This window comes from Formica exsecta, unplaced genomic scaffold (assembly GCF_003651465.1).
Source record: "Formica exsecta isolate Colony F162 unplaced genomic scaffold, ASM365146v1 scaffold355, whole genome shotgun sequence".
Lineage (NCBI taxonomy): Eukaryota > Metazoa > Arthropoda > Insecta > Hymenoptera > Formicidae > Formica > Formica exsecta.
In genome coordinates this window covers 97,514-118,063 of record NW_021850798.1, presented here as the reverse complement: position 1 = coordinate 118,063, position 20,550 = coordinate 97,514, and the positions used below count along the sequence as shown (strand labels likewise).

The 20,550-nt window shown below is 31.5% G+C and overlaps 2 protein-coding genes across 3 annotated transcripts; one reads left to right on the top strand and one right to left on the bottom strand.

Annotated features, from left to right (window-relative positions):
- Nucleotides 1-5,258: 5,258 nt before the first annotated feature.
- On the top strand, nucleotides 5,259-9,696 carry LOC115238735 (lachesin). 2 transcript variants are annotated; one of them, XM_029812783.1, is made up of 6 exons: nucleotides 5,268-5,635; nucleotides 6,102-6,343; nucleotides 6,433-6,689; nucleotides 6,765-7,168; nucleotides 7,541-7,655; nucleotides 8,205-9,696. In XM_029812783.1, exons 1-6 carry the CDS (start codon nucleotides 5,593-5,595, stop codon nucleotides 8,224-8,226), a joined length of 1,083 nt encoding a protein of 360 aa, XP_029668643.1. In that variant the 5' UTR covers nucleotides 5,268-5,592; the 3' UTR covers nucleotides 8,227-9,696. The 2 variants fall into 2 exon arrangements, with proteins under 2 accessions (XP_029668644.1, XP_029668643.1); XM_029812784.1 differs by lacking the exon at nucleotides 7,541-7,655 and having other exon boundaries at nucleotides 5,259-5,635.
- On the bottom strand, nucleotides 9,329-15,507 carry LOC115238736 (sorbitol dehydrogenase-like). The gene is made up of 5 exons (XM_029812785.1): nucleotides 15,320-15,507; nucleotides 14,317-14,574; nucleotides 11,644-11,881; nucleotides 11,284-11,462; nucleotides 9,329-9,964 (listed from the first exon to the last, which is right to left on the bottom strand). Exons 1-5 carry the CDS (start codon nucleotides 15,458-15,460, stop codon nucleotides 9,761-9,763), a joined length of 1,020 nt encoding a protein of 339 aa, XP_029668645.1. The 5' UTR covers nucleotides 15,461-15,507; the 3' UTR covers nucleotides 9,329-9,760.
- Nucleotides 15,508-20,550: the final 5,043 nt, after the last annotated feature.

Below are 20,550 nucleotides of genomic sequence, written 5' to 3'. Positions count from 1 at the left end.
GTTCATCGCTCATCGCGTCCAGTGTGCGAGGGCCAACATTCGTCGCGAGGCTCGGCGCGACATCGCTCAAAAGATTGGTCAAGTTTCTACTTTTGTCGCTCGCGATTCGCGATAGCTGGTGACAACCATAGACTACATAGAGAAAAATGTACGATACTGTACAAAGTGATATCATGGACCACGATTATTCAGAAATGAATTTCGAGAATATAGAAAATATGAAAATAGTTTTTGTTCATTAAATTAGTATTATTTTTATTATTACAATTATATATATAACTTTTTATTATTATAGATACTCTTTTTTGTATTTAATATTATTATTATATATTATATGACTGACAATTATATGTATATTTATAAACAACAAATATAATAATTGAAAACTGTAAAATAAAAATAATTCGAGATATAATTTGTTTCTTTATTACCCAGTAGAGTAGAAAAAGAGAGATGAGTTTTGTGGAGTTTTTTAAAAGTTGATTTCATTAACTTTTTTAAAATGTTGTTTTAATATGAAAAATGTTGTTTAATACAAAAAATATGTTGTTTAATATAAAAAATAAAATAATTTAATATTGGTTTACAAACGTATCGATTTCATTAAATGTATATTTGTATTTACAAATAAATGATAGATAATTCTATTATAAAAAACGTCTTATTCGTCTGTTAAAATATCTGCCAATAGCTGATTCCATAGCGTGCTATATTCATACAATTACAAATGTGATATTTATAAATTATGTTATTGTTTTAAGTTAATTACTTCATTTTATAAATTTAAAGTACTTACCGGTGTATCATTATATTTTGTGTATATTCTCTATTCTCTATCAATGTAACACAGTTCTCTATTTATTAATAAATACACATACTCTTTACTAATAAACACAATATCAATGTAATTCGATTTTCCGACCCTTGCGTCGCTCGTCGCGTTCGATCGCCTCACATCGCGTTCATTGTGAACGAAGGAAAATAAATTTTCACAATCTCGTCGCGCATCGCTCATCGCGCATCGCTCATCGTGTCCAGTGTGCGAGGGCCATAACCAATGAGGAAAGAATCACAGAAGAGAGCATTTGGTATTAAGCGAGCGGACGGAAGTGACTATATACATCAGCAGAAAAGTGGACGCTCAAGATGGCCGCTCACGGGCGCCAATATTTAGGCCGGTATTCATAGTCAGTTCTTATATTTAAGACCGTCTTAAGCACAATCTTAAGATGTCCTTAACCAATCACAGAGCCGTATTAGAATCTTAAGACATTATTTAAGACGGTCTTGAAATAAGAACTGACTATGAATACCGGCCTTAATGATTTTTCGGCATTACAGCATAATGGAGCGTTGAAAATACCTCAAAATTTACTGCGGCAATCAGAAAATAATTTATTATTTAAAGTATGTAAATATGTTATTTAAGTAAAGGTTTGGATTGGAATACACTTCATGTTTTCTAGTACAGGGTAACATGTACTTTTCTTAGTGTATTCTATCAGCTTATTACTTACATATTTTGATCTTGAAATATATATTGTTGGTACAGAAAACTGTTTCAATCGAACTTTTTCAGGTGATGTTCTATCGAAACATAATGTCTCGAAGTGTTGCGAACAAAGCGCAGTACATTTGACGTTTTCCTGTAACCCTTTTTTCTCCTTAACAAAATTGATCCAGGCACATCTCTGATCTTCGTTTTTCGGAAACCTGTTTGTGAAATTAGTAATTTAATAATTACGAGTGGATTCTTCAAAATATACAATTCTCGTTATATTACTGATAGTAATTACTAACCGATGAAACGTTATCCCATAATTTCTAGCTTTTGTGGTTATGCCACACGCATGACAATGCACCATGATGCTCTATATATCACAATTAGACTAATTATGCACACAGTTAACACTTTTGACACACAATTGACACGACTTTGCGTATCTGCAGCTAAAATGGCTGTTACACGCGCTCTGATACGTCAAAAAAGTGGATACTCAAGATGGCTGCGTGACGTACTTCCGTTCGCGATAAATCTACCCCCACCACAGATATGCTCTCTCCTGTGATTCTTTCCTCATTGGCCATAAGGGCCCGGGCACATAAAAAAACTTAAGCAGTAAACTTAAGACTTAAGAATTTCAACCATACGGAATTTGCAGCGTAGCTTACGTTTCAATATGGCTGCCTTACTGTTCGACCGTGATTGATCAATTTGCTTACTGTCAGCCAAGATAATAAGATACTTTTCTCCCTCGCGTATGTGCGATCGAGCATTGCTCCCGACGACCGAGAAAATAATACAGATTTCTATATATTACTAAGCCGCTAACTCCCTTATAGCGTTTTCGAATGAACGGGTTAACCCAACCCGGTTCAATTAATCACTATATTTTACTATGAATTCAAGCCTTTTATTGGCAGAAACGATGCAATGACGTCATTGATGTCATATGACGTCATACTGCGCATAGAGAAACGGAACAGACCCATGCGCGCTTGGACTGTTTGTAAACAGACATGGCAGATGAAATGTATGATATTTCTGCAAGCATTCTACAAGCATTGTATATAATATTTATAGAGAATTTTCTACTTTGAAATATTTTCAGACCTCACATATTCCTAAAAGACGTCTAAAAAACGATTTAAAAATGTCTTATCGTTCTTTAAATATTTTCAAGATGTCTTTTGGCCTTTTCGTGCTGTTTGGGTATAAATGTCTTTTAATACAATTTTTAATATTTATGGAAAGCAATGGAATTTTAAACGAAATCTCGAAATCGGTCGGTCTCGTAGATAGAAAGTGATACATGATCATTTATCAATGAACGCATTAACCGAATTCTTTGCAGGCTTTGTAGGGGCCGCGCCGTTGTGTCCGCCTACGTGTACATATATTTAGATTTGGAGTTTTATTCAGTATCGGACACGTCAAACATCCACAATTTATCATCAACATAAATTTGTAGCTTCTTCAAAGTCATTTTTTATGAATTTTGGAATCCTATAATTTGTACCACTTTGCAGATAGTCTCCTTCCCGCCTAAATAACTCTCGCGCATTATAAAATAAAAATTGTAGAACATGGAATTAAGAAAAGAGAGTGGGTTAAAATCCTCCTGAAGTAAAATTAGAGGATTGTAGACAAGTACGCGACAACGCAAAATTTTGTTTCTAATCTAATTTTTGATATCTCACTTTGTTTTCGAAAAATATGCCCGCGTCACTATAAATGCCGCACCCTGTATATATTTATAAGTAGAACAGATCATAATGATATCAAAATGACGTTAAAATTACGTCATTTTGACGTTGTTTGATGTTATTTCGATATCATTTTGATAACATTTTCATTGTGATTTTAATATTTTGGTTTATTTTTCCTTGATTTTATTTACTTACTTTATGTATGATTATATAAAATAAAATTTTGTGAATATACATATATTAATTTTCATAATTATCCAATTTTGCATTTTAATATAAATAAATATTATAAAAGATTAGAATTGTATGATAAAAAATACTTTTTATTAACTTTAAAACGTCTACTTTTTTAAAATTGTGTTATATTTTAAGATTAACGTAATTAATAGATTTAAAAATCAGCGGGAATAGACAAAAAATGGCGGACCAATCAAAACTGGCCTTTTCGTGGCCCGTCTCTGATTATAGTGTCTCTAGGGTGGTCAAACTCCTTTGTTAAAATGTGTACCAGCGTTAGTAATGTCATCTATAAGTCTGCCTTCGAAAAATATGAACTGCGTTCCAATGAGTAAAGAATCACAGGAGAGAGTGTATCGGTGGTGGGGGTAGATTTATTGCGAACGGTAGTACGTCATCGCAGCCATCTTGAGCGTCCATTTTTTTCGACGTTTTTCAGGGCCGTGTACAGCCACTTGTTGCCTTACTTATTTCAGTCTGCACTTATTTTGCGCACGATCACCATTCTAAATAAGTGAAAGGAAGAGCCAATATTAGGCTAAACAAATATTATTAATAAGTGTTAATTGTAAGATCATGGTGCATTGCCAGGCCTTTGAGGTACTTCCAGTATCTCTGTCATGCTGCAATTCGTCCCTGAGCGGCCATCTTGAGCGTCCACTTATATATAGGCACTTCCGTCCGCTTGCTAGCACCAAAAATGCTCTCTCCTGTGATTCTTTACTCATTGCTGCGTTCAGAAAGAATCAATATGGCGGATCAGGTACATACGCTTAAAGACACGTGTATTTTGCACCTCCGTATACTTAACAGACAAATTTGATATTTCTTATTTTTTATTATTGCAATCGTTTGGGAACCGTTTGGGCAAATTTAGGAATATATTTTCATAGTTTAGGAAATAATAATTTATTTATAATAAATGAAAATTAATTGAGCGTATAATTAGCAGACACAATTTTTAAAAAATTCTTTTTTTATTTTAATCAACATGAAATTATTGGGAAACACGTCTGTAATATTTTCAACGTTTGAGAAATAATAGTTTATTTTATAAAATTATAAAAGTGAATGTTGACCGGCTAACTTTATGGAGCTGGGCTGCGGCACATAGAAAAACTTAAATAGTAAGAGCCGTGGCACATAAAAAAAACTTAAGCAGTAAGGGCCGTGGCACATAAAAAAACTTAAGCAGTAAGACTTTGGTTGAAATTCTTAAGTCTTAAGTCTTACTGCTTAAGTTTTTTAATGTGCCCGGGCCCTAAGACTTAAGACTTAAGAATTTTATCCATACGGAATTTTCAGCGTTGTTTACGTTTCAATATAGCTGCTTTATTGTTCGATCGTGATTGGTCAATTCGCTTACGTCTTAAGTCGGCTTCCCGCGAGAGGTCTCCACCGTCTCTCCTGCCGACCCTTAACTATTGATTTCATATTTAGTTTTTATTTTTTATTTTTTAGGGATTTTTTATTTTTTAGAAGACATTTTTTTTAAGTATATTAATTATATATAAGGTATTAAGAAGCTCTCTCTTTCTTTCTTAAAAGAATAAATTGAACGTTGAGAAATTTTCATTCACAATATTTATTAATCTTATTAATTAGCTTTCGAATTCGAGCATTCGAATATTCAAATCAATCGCAAAAGCAATCGAATCACGTTAATAATTTATCGATATTACTCATAGAATGCTACACTAATCAATTTTAATTTTACAATTGCAGATTACAATTTGTAATCGATTTAATTAGAATGATAATTGTAGCAAAATAAGATCAACAACAAGAACGAGATTTTTATCTCGTATTTGACTAGGGATGTAGGCATCGTACGCCATATTTACAACGCTCATGATCAGTCAACAGACACCTGTCCCACCCGTGGATGTTTTTAGGACGCTTCGGACAGATTCGGACGCGTTACTGTTCCTTTTTGCCGATTACATCGTTTTGAATAGTTGATTTGTATCGTTGAATAGAACTGCACGCGTTGTATCGTCTCGAGTGAATAAGGCTTAATCCATGCTTCATTAAATTGGAAGGAGGAATCCTATGTTCACAAATAAGAACAGCGACAATTGCATCGTGGAGAGAAGCTGAGGACGTTCTTTGGGCCGAATTGAGTACCGTATTGGGTGTGTCACGATGCGTGCTGTCATTTTAGTTTTGATNNCATTCCTGCAGACAGGTAAACACATACATTAATGTAAATCAAGCACGTACACTTCATGTACGTAACTTTGTGTTGAGAGATATACAAGGTGTTTCAAAAAGATGTTAGAAAAATTTAAAGGGAGATTTCCCAGATCAAAATAAAAAGAAATATTTATATAAACATGTCCGAAAAGAAATGCTCCGTTTCTAAAATACAGCTTCTGAAAGGTATGGCCAAAAAAAATACTTGCAAATAAAATGATAATTGTAGTACATTAAAATTAGAAAATTTAAGAATATATAGCACTAGTAGATCATAATCTGGGATAATTTTGGGATAGTATTTTGTGAAGCACCTTGTATATTATGTCTTTCATTCCTAGCATCATATTAACTCGAAATGGAAAAATTTACTTTTGCCATTTGACGAATAATATAATTCGCGATAATACAGCTTATATTTTCAACTCAGATATATAAATTTTAATTTGTTGTTTCAGTTGTAGCTCAACGTACTCCGACAATATCTTACATATCGCAGGAACAAATTAAGGATATTGGAGAGACTGTAGAGTTACACTGTTCCATTCAATATGCGCAGGATTATCCTGTTTTGTGGATAAAAGTCAACAGGGACAGTGTACACGAGCAAGTAGCACTTTCTACCGGCACTGCATTGATAATTAGGGACAGTAGATTTGCTATTAGACACGATACAGCATCCGCCACTTATGTCTTACAAGTAAGACTTAATCGAAATGCTTCCGATTCAAGATATATTCATATATTTCAAACATTAATGGCACATAATTGATATATTTGATATTTCAGATTAAAGATATACAAGAAACAGATGCTGGATTCTATCAATGTAGAATACAAATATCCGTGAACAATCTTATAAATGCAGAAGTAGAATTGCAAGTTCGTAGACCACCAATAATTAGCGACAACTCGACTCAATCTTTAGTAGTTAGCGAGGGACAACCTGTTATGCTAGAATGCTATGCCAGTGGCTTTCCACCACCAAGAATATCTTGGCATAGAGAGAACAATGCCATTTTACCTACCGGAGGATCAATTTATCGGTATGGCATAATTAGTGCAAATTATATTTTATTAATTATTTGATAAGCTGTGTATAAACTTTAGAAATATTACAGTGGTAATACATTAAAAATATCTGCCATACGAAAAGAGGATCGTGGAACATATTACTGTGTTGCTGAAAATGGCGTTGGACGTGGTGCTAGACGTAATATCAATGTGGAGGTTGAATTTGCGCCGGTAATAACAGCTCCGAGGCCACGACTCGGACAAGCTTTGCAGTATGATATGGATTTGGAATGTCACGTAGAGGCGTATCCTCCACCAGCTATTACTTGGGTCAAAGATGATATACAATTGTCGAATAATCAGCATTACAGTATATCACATTTCGCAACCGCAGACGAATATACCGATACAACAATTCGAGTTATTACCATAGAAAAACGGCAATATGGAGAATACGTATGTCGGGCAGCCAATAAATTGGGCAGTGCTGAAACAAAAGTTGAGCTTTTTGGTAAGAAAATCTAAAAAGAGAATACAATCCTCTATATTTTTATATATTGTATAACCTATATACAGGTTAGGTTATACATATTGTATAACCTAATCTGTACATAATTTATATATATAGTTAAAACGAGATTATTTGTATATTGGATTCAGATTTGTGAATATGTTGACTTGTGCATGGTAAAAATAAAACATCCATCATGTTGCTTAAATTATAAAGTTCAATATGTGCATATGAATGTGCATTTTATATCTTTTATTTTTAAAATTTATTGTCTTTTAATTTTTATTCATTAATTTTTTTTTTTAGCTATTTGCAATAGATTTATTTTTTGTAGACGGCATGTTAGATTTGTTCCCTTGTTTGTTTGCGCAGAAACCATTATCCCTGTTTGCCCACCAGCTTGTGGTCAAGCTCATTATGGAACTGGTGTAATTCCAGTTGCTTCCAGACCTTTGATAGTTCTAGTTTTATTAATTACAATAATGAGGTAAGTCATTTTTTATATATTTTTTATATATTCTTGCAATAATGAAAGTTTAAAATGATTACATTATTTGATTATAGATTCTCAATTAGTTTCTATATATACATATATACATGTTTCAAAAACATGTAACTCGGTCAAAGAAAATCGTAGGGAAATTTTAAAAAAAGCATTTTGTAGGCAAATTGTTGTAGTTTATGGAACTTGAGTTGAATTTTTCGAGAGAAATGTTTTCATTGAGCTTCAGAGTGTCAAAAATACATAATTTTAAAGAACAAAACAATGGATTCTTTTTTAAAGCATAGAACAAGGAAAAAAAAATTTTTTTGGACCACCGATAGGATGTTAAAGTTGAAACTTTAAGCTTCAAAATGCTTTTTTAATTTTTTGTCTACGATGATTCTTTTTGTCAGTTTCGAAGTTTCAACGATTTGAAAATAGCCCAATTTTTAGGTTATAAAAAGTGTTCCCTATTTTTTTGTAGTATATATATATATATATATATATATATATGTGTGTGTGTGTGTATGTATATATGTGTATTATTTACAGAGATTTCCATGCCAAATATTAACTACCCAGGCCTTCAATGGGCAGCAGCAAACAGGTGCGACCTCTTAAAATGGCTCTATATCATTAGCTTTATTGTTGTCGCAATAATGCTATAAGACCAAAACTTAAGCTATAAAGGCCTCAATTAATGTTTTACTAATTAATCTTGTCTATTTCATCACACGATTTTTATAGTTATTTACGAACGGAGTGATTTATATTATTGATAAAAAACATGCGTGTTGTAACATTTGTGGCGTTTGTATCGCCACAATGCAATTGTTAATACAATTTTAATATCATTATTTTCATATTTTAAACACACTACAGTTTTTTTACGATACTTTCATTTTTAGAATCAATTTTTATGTATATATATAGATATGTTATATAATTTTTATTGAAATTTTCATATCAATCTCTATATTATATACATTTTCTTTAAATCTCTACGATTGATCTTGTCTCCTTATATTGTGCGTAATTATGCTGCTCAATTTTTACAAATCGTACATCGAAGAGTTTTAACTTTATTGAAACTGATATTAAACAGAAATGAGAATAGATTAGTAGAATAGAAGAAAATGTATGATAATAAATGTAACATGATTTTTATCTATCATGCTGATTTGCTACTTGTTAACATTTTAATTATTACAAAATAACTTTCATACTCAACTTCTGAATAGAGATCAATAATATACAAAAACGTTGGCAATATATAAATTATAGCATTCCAGTACACATTTATGATGATACACGATATTATGTAACGTCGCGTGCAGATAGCATGACAAACATCTTTTGGTCTCACTGCCAACTGATAAAAGATGAAAAGAAGCAAAGAATAATGACGTTATAAAAAACATAATATTATCTTATTACCTTATAAATAGTCATTGGTAGTTACAAATCGACAATATGGATTTGTTAATATTATATAGAAGAAACCTGATGGTAGAAATATCCAGCTGTTAATATAAAAAGGTTTGAAACGTCATGAACAAAGAAAACAATGTTGATGTTAGTGCCTTGTTCGTGATAAAGTGTAATTCGTATTACAAGTAAAATTATAAATGTGTATAGTTTTTAGGCAATATATTATTTGTATTTATGTATGTTACTTGTACGTACATAAATAAGATAACATTTAATGTGTTTTATCAGGCACATATTTCTTGCTAAACTATTTACTCTGCACACTTATAACTAAATTTTTTTTTTTTAACAAGGCATATCATGATATATAACCCCCAATAAGTAAAAATAGGAATATAGAATCTCAATAAAATAAGAGGATCCCCGCGTGCGTCAAGTTTTTATATACTCTTTACAAATTTATACGATTTTATACTTGTTAATATTGTAATTTGTATTTGAATCTCGACGCCATGATACTCATAATATCTGTAATAACTGTAGTATTATTTATATACGTTGTAATACAATTTATATGTATACTGTCAAATATATTATGGCTTTAATATTATAATAATGAAACTTTATAAAAATAATATATCTTATTTTTTTCTATTCCAACATATAAAAAACCCATTTTACAATTTGAAAACAGCCTTGCTTATGTCTCCCTTCTTCAACGCGTCCAGAGCTTCTTTATATTGGGACAAAGAGAATACTTTAATTCCTAACTTATTATAATCGAGATATTTCTCAGACATTGGCTGCAACAAAGCTAATCCTTTAAGAAAAGAATAGGGATTTACCATCACGCCTACGATGGTCAGCTCTTTCTTATAAACCTGCCGAGATACATACAGAATAATTAAATAATAAAATACAGAATAATAATAGATAGGATTGGGTAGTAACTTAAACAATTAATAGTTAAGTTAAACAGTTGAACAGTTAATAACTTTTAATTTAACTTAGTTAATTTTAAACATGTTAACTTTTAAACTAGTTATTTTTAAATGCATTAACGTTCATCAATATTAAAATCATGTGAAAATAATTGATTGTAATATTTCATTTGTCGTACAACAAAAGTTTGTCGGATGTGTCGATTTGCTGTTGGATACACAAAGAAAAAGATTTCTTTAGATTTAATATATCTATTTGTTTGACTTATATTTTCGTTACAAAAACATAATTTTATACAAAACATTATTTTGTTGAATAAAAATTTAATAGTTTCGTTGCATTAAACCATATTGTTTGACGGAAAAATATTATTTGGAATAGTATAGTTTATTCGCACACCATTATGCGACGCGCCATATTTCACTATACTCGTATTCAAGTTTCTGTCATAAGCGTATATGAATAAAGCCTGCAAAATGCGGCTAATAACATTTAACAACTATTTCTATCAGTTTTATTTGTGATACGATCTCCATAAAGGAGAATTCAGATAACGAACTGATTTTTGGAAAATCGGACAGATAAATGTCCGATATTCACTTATTCGGACAGAAATTCCGAATAAGTAAAATTGAGTTTTTCTACTACTATGGCCTTAAGATGCTGCAAAGATTTGATTAAAAAGATGCAGTAATATATGCAATTTTACTTTATCTAATTTTGTTCTAAGCTTTATTTAAATTGTTCAAAGCAACATAATGAATCTTTTAAATAAAACAAGAATATTATTTAAAGAAAACAATAATATTGTTTGAAAGAATAATATAATTTTTAAGTTGAAGAAAAAGTGAAATTAATTTAAAAAATATTTTATTTAAAGTAAATAAATTATGTTATTTGAAAATCAAACAATCATATTTGTTACTTCAAACATTAATATGGTTAGATCATTCGAAACATTATATTTTTTTGGTTTCAACAAAATTTATTAAATCCCAAAAAACTTTTCTCTGTGTAGAGAATTAATTTTTAATTTTAATGAGTTAATAATTTTCTAACTTAACTTTAACTGAGTTAATTTTTGTTTAAGTAACTTTTAACGTAAATTTAGTTAATTGTTGGGTTATTAACTTTAAACTTAATTTAGTTAAAAAAAAAAATTAACTTACCCAACCATGATAATTAAATATTAATTAAATACAGAATAATTAATTTTTAACAAGTATATATGGTTCTTGTGGCTATGCGATAAGTTTACCTGAAATGGTTCAATTGACAGCTTCGCTTTCGGATTAGCGACACCGAATACGCATAGGCGACCACCGTGATCTAATAAAGAAATGGCCGCTTCCATCGCTGGAGCAGAGCCGCTGCAGTCCACAGCTATATCAAATTCCTCTTTTATTTCGTTTGGATTTTTAACTTGGTAATCTAGACCTATATATTCACGCATAAATATATCTCTATTAGAATTCTTTCAAAAATTATTCATGTTACACAAAAAATAATGTTTAAAATATAATGCTTTAATATATTTTTCAATATATTATAATATATTAATACCAATATAATATATATATTCAATATATTATAATATATTAATACAATATATTAATACCAAGATGGGTGGCGAGTTCTCTCCGTTTTTGTTGCGGTTCACTAATAGTGACAGTCTTTCTGAGACCGTGTAAATGAAGTAGACAGGCCCATAGTAAACCTATAATACCGGCGCCTATTACGAGAACTCTGTTCCCTACATTTACGGGATTGAGTTTGTCCCAACCGTGAGTAAGACACGACAAGGGCTCACTCAGCACTGCTTGATACATTTCAATTTCATCCGCGATCAAATAAACCTACAAATCACAGATGTACATACAATAGATGCGAATGAGAGATATAGATATCGCGGTGTGATAAGACGATATGTATTAGGTGTACAACTTTGCTTCCGCCGTTTTTTCTCCGAAATTCGAGGCTTTATTGTAAAAAAGTGGTTATACATTTATGATTCAAAGTATTGTCCATCGCTGGCCACTACTTTCTCCCATCTTTCGGGCAGCGTACGAATCCCGCGTTGAAAAAACTGGTCATCTTCTGAAGCGATCCACGAATTGATCCAATTTCTTACTTCTTCATAAGACCGAAAGTGCTGGTCAACCAGGCCGTGTGCCATTGATCGAAACAAGTGATAATCAGAGGGAGCAACGTCTGGAGAATACGGCGGGTGGGGTAGGACTTCCCATTTCAACGTTTCCAAGTGTGTTTTGACCACTTTCGCAACATGGGGTCGAGCATTGTCATGCTGCAAAATCACTTTATCGTGTCTCTCGTTGTATTGCGGCCGTTTGTCTTTTAATGCTCGGCTCAAACGCATTAATTGCGTTCGATAACGATCGCCTGTGATTGTTTCAGTCGGTTTTAACAGCTCATAATACACTACGCCGAGCTGGTCCCACCAAATACAGAGCATGACCTTGGAGCCGTGAATATTCGGTTTGGCCGTCGACGTTGAAGCATGGCCGGGATATCCCCATGTTTTTCTGCGCTTGGGGTTATCGTAATGAACCCATTTTTCGTCCCCAGTCACAATGCGATGCAGAAATCCCTTCCGTCTTTGCCTTTCAAGCAACTGTTCACAAGCAAACAAACGCCGTTCAACATCTCTCGGTTTCAACTCGTACGGCACCCAATTTCCTTGCTTCTGAATCATTCCCATGTCTTTGAGGCGTTTTGAAATTGCTTGTTGAGTCACTCCCAATGATCGTGCCAATTCTTCTTGACTTTGACTCGAGTCTTTATTAAGTAATGCCTCCAATTCTGCATCTTCGAAAACCTTCTCTCTTCCACCGCTATGCCGGTCTTCGACGTGAAAATCACCGTTCTTGAAGCGTTGAAACCACTCACGACACGATCTTTCACTAATAGCGGCCTCACCGTAAGTAGTTGAGAGCATTCGATGAGCCTCAGCCGCAGGTTTCTTCATATTGAAGCAGAAAATTAAAACCTCCCTCAAATGACGAGAATTTGGCTCGTAAACTGACATTTTCAATCGAGAATAGCTTTATGATGCAGACACAAATCGACTAATGTTTCTATGGGGTTATGTTGACAGATGCCCAAATTTATTGTATGACGTCTATGATCTATTTATTTCGACCACTACTTACCGCTAAAGCCATCTATAGGAAAACGGCGGAAGCAAAGTTGTACACCTAATATATATACAAGATGTCTCAAAAGAAGTTGATTGTTTTCATGATAAAGGACTATGCCCAGTTTGGGCCCCGAATGAACAGTCGTGAATCATATATTAATTGATAGGGGAGTATTCACGAAGTACGAAACAAAAGATTTTAATTGAAGTCTGGCGAACGTATGGACCATTTATTGTATATAGGTACGATAATTTGTAGCAAGCACTTGGCAATATCTGTTAGAACAGATGTGGCTGACTGGGTAGTCATAATAGTGAACTTTTGGACAGCTCTAGCACTTAGAGGGGACTCATTTTACAAGATTGTGCCTATGGAACTTTTTAATCCTCTTTTGATGCCCTGCAATCCTAGCCATGTTTCAATGCTATTCACTGAGGGTCCAATTTCAATAAGAAACTGGGCATAATCCTTTTTAATAATGAAAAATTTTTCTACCAATTCGGAATCGATTTTTTCTTAGCACAAAAAAACATATTGTAGCAAGGGAAGTCAGTATTTAGTCAAGCCTGTATTCTTTATTCTCTAAATCCCCACATTCTTTATCCCTTCATCCTTTTTTATTATACACTCATTTAGGGTGTCCATTCAAATATTGTAAAAAAATTTTTTGAGAATTCCCTTGCAAATGTTTTTGTTCAAAATTCCAGGTAAAGAAAATATTTTCTTTATCACTAAAAATGACAATAAAGAATATGTACTGTTTTGTTAAGAGATTGAATATATAAACAGAGAGAGATAAGTATATATTTATAATATATCTTAAATGCATAATTCACTTGGCTTGCCGACTATTTACAATATGAGAACAAAATTATGAAGAAGAGCATCTTTTTTATTTAATTTATTTAAAAATTTCCTGAATCACAATAAAAATGAGAATTCCCTGATTTTTCCAGATACAAAAGAAATCCCTAAGAATTTCTGGTTTTCCATGGTTTTTTTTCAGTTAGTAGACACCCTGCGCTTTTTCCTTGACATTTTTATTAAGTGAAAATCGATTTCAGAAATTGGACAAACAATCTATCATTATAAAATGTCTGGTTTTTTGGGACGCCTTGTATATATTACCGTACCTGCGTTTCTGGGACAAGCGCGTGTGTGGCCCATCCTCCATCCCTAAAAATTCCTATCGTATTATTTATACCGCCGAATTCACAAAAATGATAATTTGCATTGTGGCAGTGATCGCATTTATTGCATCCGCTGTTAGGATCCACGGCGACTCGTTGACCGACCTTAAATATGGTCACTTCCGATCCAAGTTCATCGATCGTACCTACGAACTCGTGTCCAAGAGTTAAAGGCCCATTCTCTTTACACGGAAAGGAACCCTGAAAGAAAGTATTACATTAATATCGCGAAGTTCCATATGTGTATCCGCGCTCGTGCCAGACATGTATCGTGATACAAGAAGCAATTAATAATAATAAAATTTTTTAACGGTATTTTTTATTGTAAATTACGTTACTGGAGACAAAATGCATTATTGAATGTATTAGCAAAACAAATAGTTATTAATTGATTCGTGAAAATTTTTAAATGTTTTTACATAATTTTCAAATACTAATTTTTAAATAATAAAAAATCTTGCCATATCTTACAAAATACAATAATGCGCGAAATATATATAATTTTATATACAGTGTGTCCCATTTTAAAAGTGACAGTCAAATATCTCCAAATGACGGAGTTTTAGAAAAAAATGTATCAGGCAAAAGTTGTAAGGTTTTGAGGCGGACATAATATCGTGACCTAGAATTATCCTTGGGTGATGTTTTTCAAGATCATTTAGAGATCAACTTGATTTTTTTAAATAGAATGGGGTATATTTACTTGCAAAATCGGAAAGAGCCTTTAATTTTACGTAAAAAAATACTAAGATACTTTTGATCTAAATTCATTATTTAAGGAAATATGTCATGAAAAAGAAATGAATAATATATATATGGAGAGGCCTTCAATGGCGCACGGTACAATTGCGCAGATATACAATATCTTTAAAATCACATTACAAATTTTTTATATTTTACAATTTTGATGATGAAAAAATGATATATATTTGTAATGATTTTATACTTCCAAAATATGAAGATCCGTCCCACAGATTCCGGAATACGCGATTTTAATTCGTACTTCATTTGCTGCCGGTTTAGGAAGAATATCTCGCTTTTTTAAAGTAAGCGACTTAGACGACAGATCAAAGCTCAAATATTCCATCGCGTATCCCTGCTCAAACCGTATCGAGAATACTAACTAAGATTTGGTCGCTACAATCCGATATATATAAGTTTACCATAAACGTATGTTTATCACATATACGTTATCACATCTTGATTGATTGAGCAAGAAGTATGTACATAGTTGGAACATTTTGCTAGAGATACGGATTATCAGTTTGACGTCATGCAAAGATCATGACTTGTGTAAGCAGAAAACGTAAATAAGAATGTTCAAGAACAAAATATAACTTTGTGTATTACGATATATGTACTAACAATAAGTTGTGTATTAATAATAAAATGTACAATTAAAGCAGAAATAAAAACGTGATAAATATCAAAATTAAATTTAAAAATAATTTTAGGTATGAAAAAGAATGGTAAGAATTTGATTCTATTATAAGTGAATACAATTATTTAAGCGGCATGAGATTTTACCAAAATAAGGAAGATTTTAACAAAAATAGATTATTGATTAATAATGAGATTAATAATAAACTAATAAGTGTCTTACAATTATAATTTATGTATTCTTACATTCAAACAGCATTTTATAATAATTTAATAAATAAATGAAAACATCGATCACATTGACCTCACCTTGAAAAGGTCACTCAAGATCAAGTTCATATTTTTATCATGTGGCCTCCTCAAAACCCAACAACTTTTGTCTAAAACATTTTTTCCGATCACTTTCTGCGATGTTAATCGGAGTGCACAATTAAAATGGGACACCCTGTATATATGTATATATATATAAAGCACATGGCTGTTTGATCCATAAAGGCTTATCAATAGACAGATATATAATAAATTAGATATCTAATTTTAACAAAAATACTGTACGGTTTTTATTTCAGACACGTGATCGATTTTTCTATGCATATATGCATTAGATATATATACAGGGTATCCCAGTTGATTTGATACTTATATGATACTTCAAATATCTTTATTTCTAATGATAATATGTCTAATTGTAAGAGAAAGAAAGCTCAAAATGGAAAATATAATAATAAAAAAATTGCTAAGATCATTTTTAAGGACATTTCAAGGTCACTAATACTTTTCATACGTGAAATCATATATTTTTATTATAATCATGTTACAGTTGAGATCAAAATAAATATAATGTCTTAATAACATAATCTTTCTTTAGGTGATCTCGAGTATAAAATTTAGTAAATGAATAAAAGTAACATAGAAATAATTAAACAACTATGACTATAATATTAGTGCACAGAAAATGTATTTTAAAAATTTAAATATTTAAAATAATATCTATATTAATATATAAATATATCTTTGTAAACAATTAACGGAAGATTCTCAGGCTCTTCTCTTTCTTTCTTGATTAATATTTGCACACACAGTTTAATAAGGGAAAAAATTGGAATATGAAACAGGATGATAATATAGAATATTATAGAGAATGAACATTATTTCTAAAATTACTACATCAGTAATTATAGCAATTATAACCATTAGATTCCCTTTAGTCATTGGAAAGTACTGGTGCTAGTATCATGTAACTTACAATTGTGAAGAGATGTTGCGCTTTAATAATTATTAATTATAATCAATCATTTAAGTTATTTTATTGCGCTTTAACAATTATAATCAATCATTTAATATTGCGCTTTTAATCATTAAAACTTTTCGTAAGATAAGATTTGTATCTGTATATTTGAAGTTTTGTTCCTTTATTAATGGATCAATGATGTTGTAAAGTATGTTGTAAAATAAGAAGTTTTCTTTTCTTTATACTGCTTCGATAAGAAGTAACAAATTTATTTGTTATTGTCAAAACAGCTATTTATGTCATTATAATTTTAGGACGTTTTTTATTTCATAAAGTAATTCGATCGAAAAATGTAAGAAGGGAAGAATGATTCTTTTCTCAAGATATTTTTCTTATAACTGGAACAGACTTCTTTTTCCTATTTTATCCTAAATTAGAATCATACCTAATATCTCTGTCTTCTAATTATATACATATATTATCAATATTCCACATAGATTACATAATCTTTCGATATTGCCAAATAAATTTTTAACGAATTTCTAAATTGAATTGATTAATGTAAATGAAGACAGAAGATTATCAGTATTTATTTAATCAAATAGATTTAAAAATATGCTTACAAATATTGAAAGTTGAAACAAGAAGAAATATGTGTATAAATATTAGTTAAAATCCAAAAAATCATACATTTGCTGATTTTTATATTTAAGATCATCTGAAAATCATGTTATTATATATTATTGTGTTTGTATCTTAATTTTAATCAAAATGATGTAGTAATAACTATAGTTTCATTAAAAAAATATTGTTGACTTCAGAATATTCTTGAAAATAATTTGAAGAATATTTTTTTCATTATTATATTTCCCATTTGAATCTTACAATCTTTCCTTTATATGTATATCATCAACAGCAAAAAAGATATTTAAGTTGGAACATCATATATGTTTTAATATACATATGTATTTTTTCTTTGTTGTTATACTGTTAAAAGTATCTTAAATATATAACAATTTTTAAACAAAAAGTATCTTTTATCGTACATTATTGTCATAATCACATAACATTGAAAACTCTATTTATCTTGTACAATGGAGGACATTTTATCTACGTGTAGCAATGTTGCAATCTTGCTAATTGCAGTACAATATCACAGAAATATTATAGAGATGTGGAGATGATCACAATAATATTGGAAATTTATGTAGTAAAAAATATTCCATAATATCACCATTTCTTCCTTACATATTGTATCTGATTTCTTGTTTTTCAGAAAAAAAAGAAAGATGGTGAAAAATCTATAGAAGTCACGTGAGAAGTCTTAAGAAATTCAGATTTTGATCAATGATCTCAATTTCAACGAAATTGAGAAATATATCTAATCGGAAATATATATATAATTTATTAACTTTCGATAAAGCACGTTATTCCCATTACATAGAGAGCCAAACATCTAAAAGTGTCGAAGGACTTCAAATGTTTCAGATGTACGTCTTGTTTGGTTAACAAATATTCTTTTTGTTTTACAAAGCAAAAAAGAAGTTTCGTGAACTTTCAATATAAAAGACATTATTATATACACAAGAAAATACATTGAATCACGTCCTTAAACATGAGCTTATTTTTTCTTACCTTGACGTAATAGTGATACAGAAGCAGAGAATTCATTCATGCATAGCAAATCGACTCGTTATGAACGAATGTGTCCTTCAATTCATGAGAAATTTCGGGTCAACGGGACACGAAACTGGATAACTGGTTGCACTGGGGAGACCGGAAATGAGGTCGAGAATGACGTCATCTGGCGTTCAACGCCGTTCATTCAACCCCCGGGGATAAAGTGGGTCAATGGGACAAGCTATCCCTCTATCCTAACCTTTTCGTGAAAAGAGATTTCTAACTCTGGAAAAGATACTAGAATTTACGATTGTGAGAATACATATAAAAGATACACACACAGACACATATTATTCCGAAGTTCTGAATGTATTAATGTCAATCGTTAATATGTTATATACAATGTTTAAAGTTCGCTACGGAATCAGGTGTCACACGATAAAGTTTACAATCAATATATATCTGAGGGAATTATTATCTAATACAACTGCTCCACCAACGTCATCACTCCTGTTTTAAATTAGATTTCGAGAAAATATATTGCTTACCATCAGCGCTTAAAATATCGCTCCTTGCAATATCTTTTCTAGACAAAAGTCATTCAAGAGGCAAAGATTTAATTCATCACTTGGGCGCATTTTTTCAATGATCTAAGAAAAATGATCAAAGCTTTAACGACCTACGGATTGACATTTAAACGGAGCAATATGAGTAGAATAATGTAATAGAGTATAACAAAGTGCGTAATTGTTTGCGTTTTATTTTTATCTTTCTTTTTCTCAAGTGCTGAGCAAAGGAAACAATATGGAATAGCATAAGTATTACAATATCCTCACATACTCAAGATTAAATATTTTACGGTGTATAACGAGATTAGCTATTTTCTGTAAAAATCGCTCCCTTGTGTATTTGTAGGTAGCCGATGATGGCACGTGCTTTGGTTTCTGAACGAGCTGCAAGGTGAATGGACCGTTCGACGTCACAATCTCAAAAGTAGGTCGCCGTGCACGAGTCCGGGTCGCCTTGTATTCCTTTTGTATTGCTATTAGCGACGGCAGTACAGTTCATTGAAAAACCGCGACTCGATCAATATCTCCCTTGATAAATACGTTAATAGCAATTTACGAAGCGAATAAATACCAGAATTCTCGATCCTTTTGAGTAATAACGAACCAGCTGCACAAATCGCGTCTAAAAACGGAAAAATTGTCAAAAAAAGATAGGGCGAAAAAGATGAAAAAAGGAACAGATATTCTATACAGCAACATTGCCGCAATGTTGTTGCAATGTTCTGTGTTATATGAGAAATGAACGGAAAGGGGAAGAGGCCAAGCTATGTGTTCAATGAAAGAGCTCTAGCCCCGCCAGCGGATGCGAATGGGTCGGCAATCCATTGAAGATTGCGTAGATTTCGCATTGCGTATGCGCGGCGCTTTGACGTTTCTCTTTATTCAGCAAAAGATCCGTGCTCGTTTCGCATTTGTTTCTCTTCACCATTCTGTACGACGTCATGATGACATAATGTAAGAAATTCTTTTCTACATATATAATCTTATTCTACATGACTCTTATTTAAAAAAGAAGATATAGAATATCTCTCAAAAAAGAGACCGGAGAATCTTTTAATAACGGGTTTTTTTTTTAATTATTTTTTCTCGGCAAAATAAACATAAATAATTTTTAAATTATAAATGTGAGAATTAAAAAAGTGAGAAAAAGGATTTATCCGCAAACGAAAGGAACTTTAAGAAATAAATGACATTATTCTTGACTTAATTTCAAATAAAATTTGCTTTAATCAAATGTTAATTTGAAACCCAGCATCACGAAATATATAATGCTGAAAACTAGAAAGAGTTTTCTGATAAATAAATTATCTCTCTCAACATTTTCGTTACAAAATAAAACGAAAGTCAAACGATAGATATTGTTTTGTTCAGAAGATA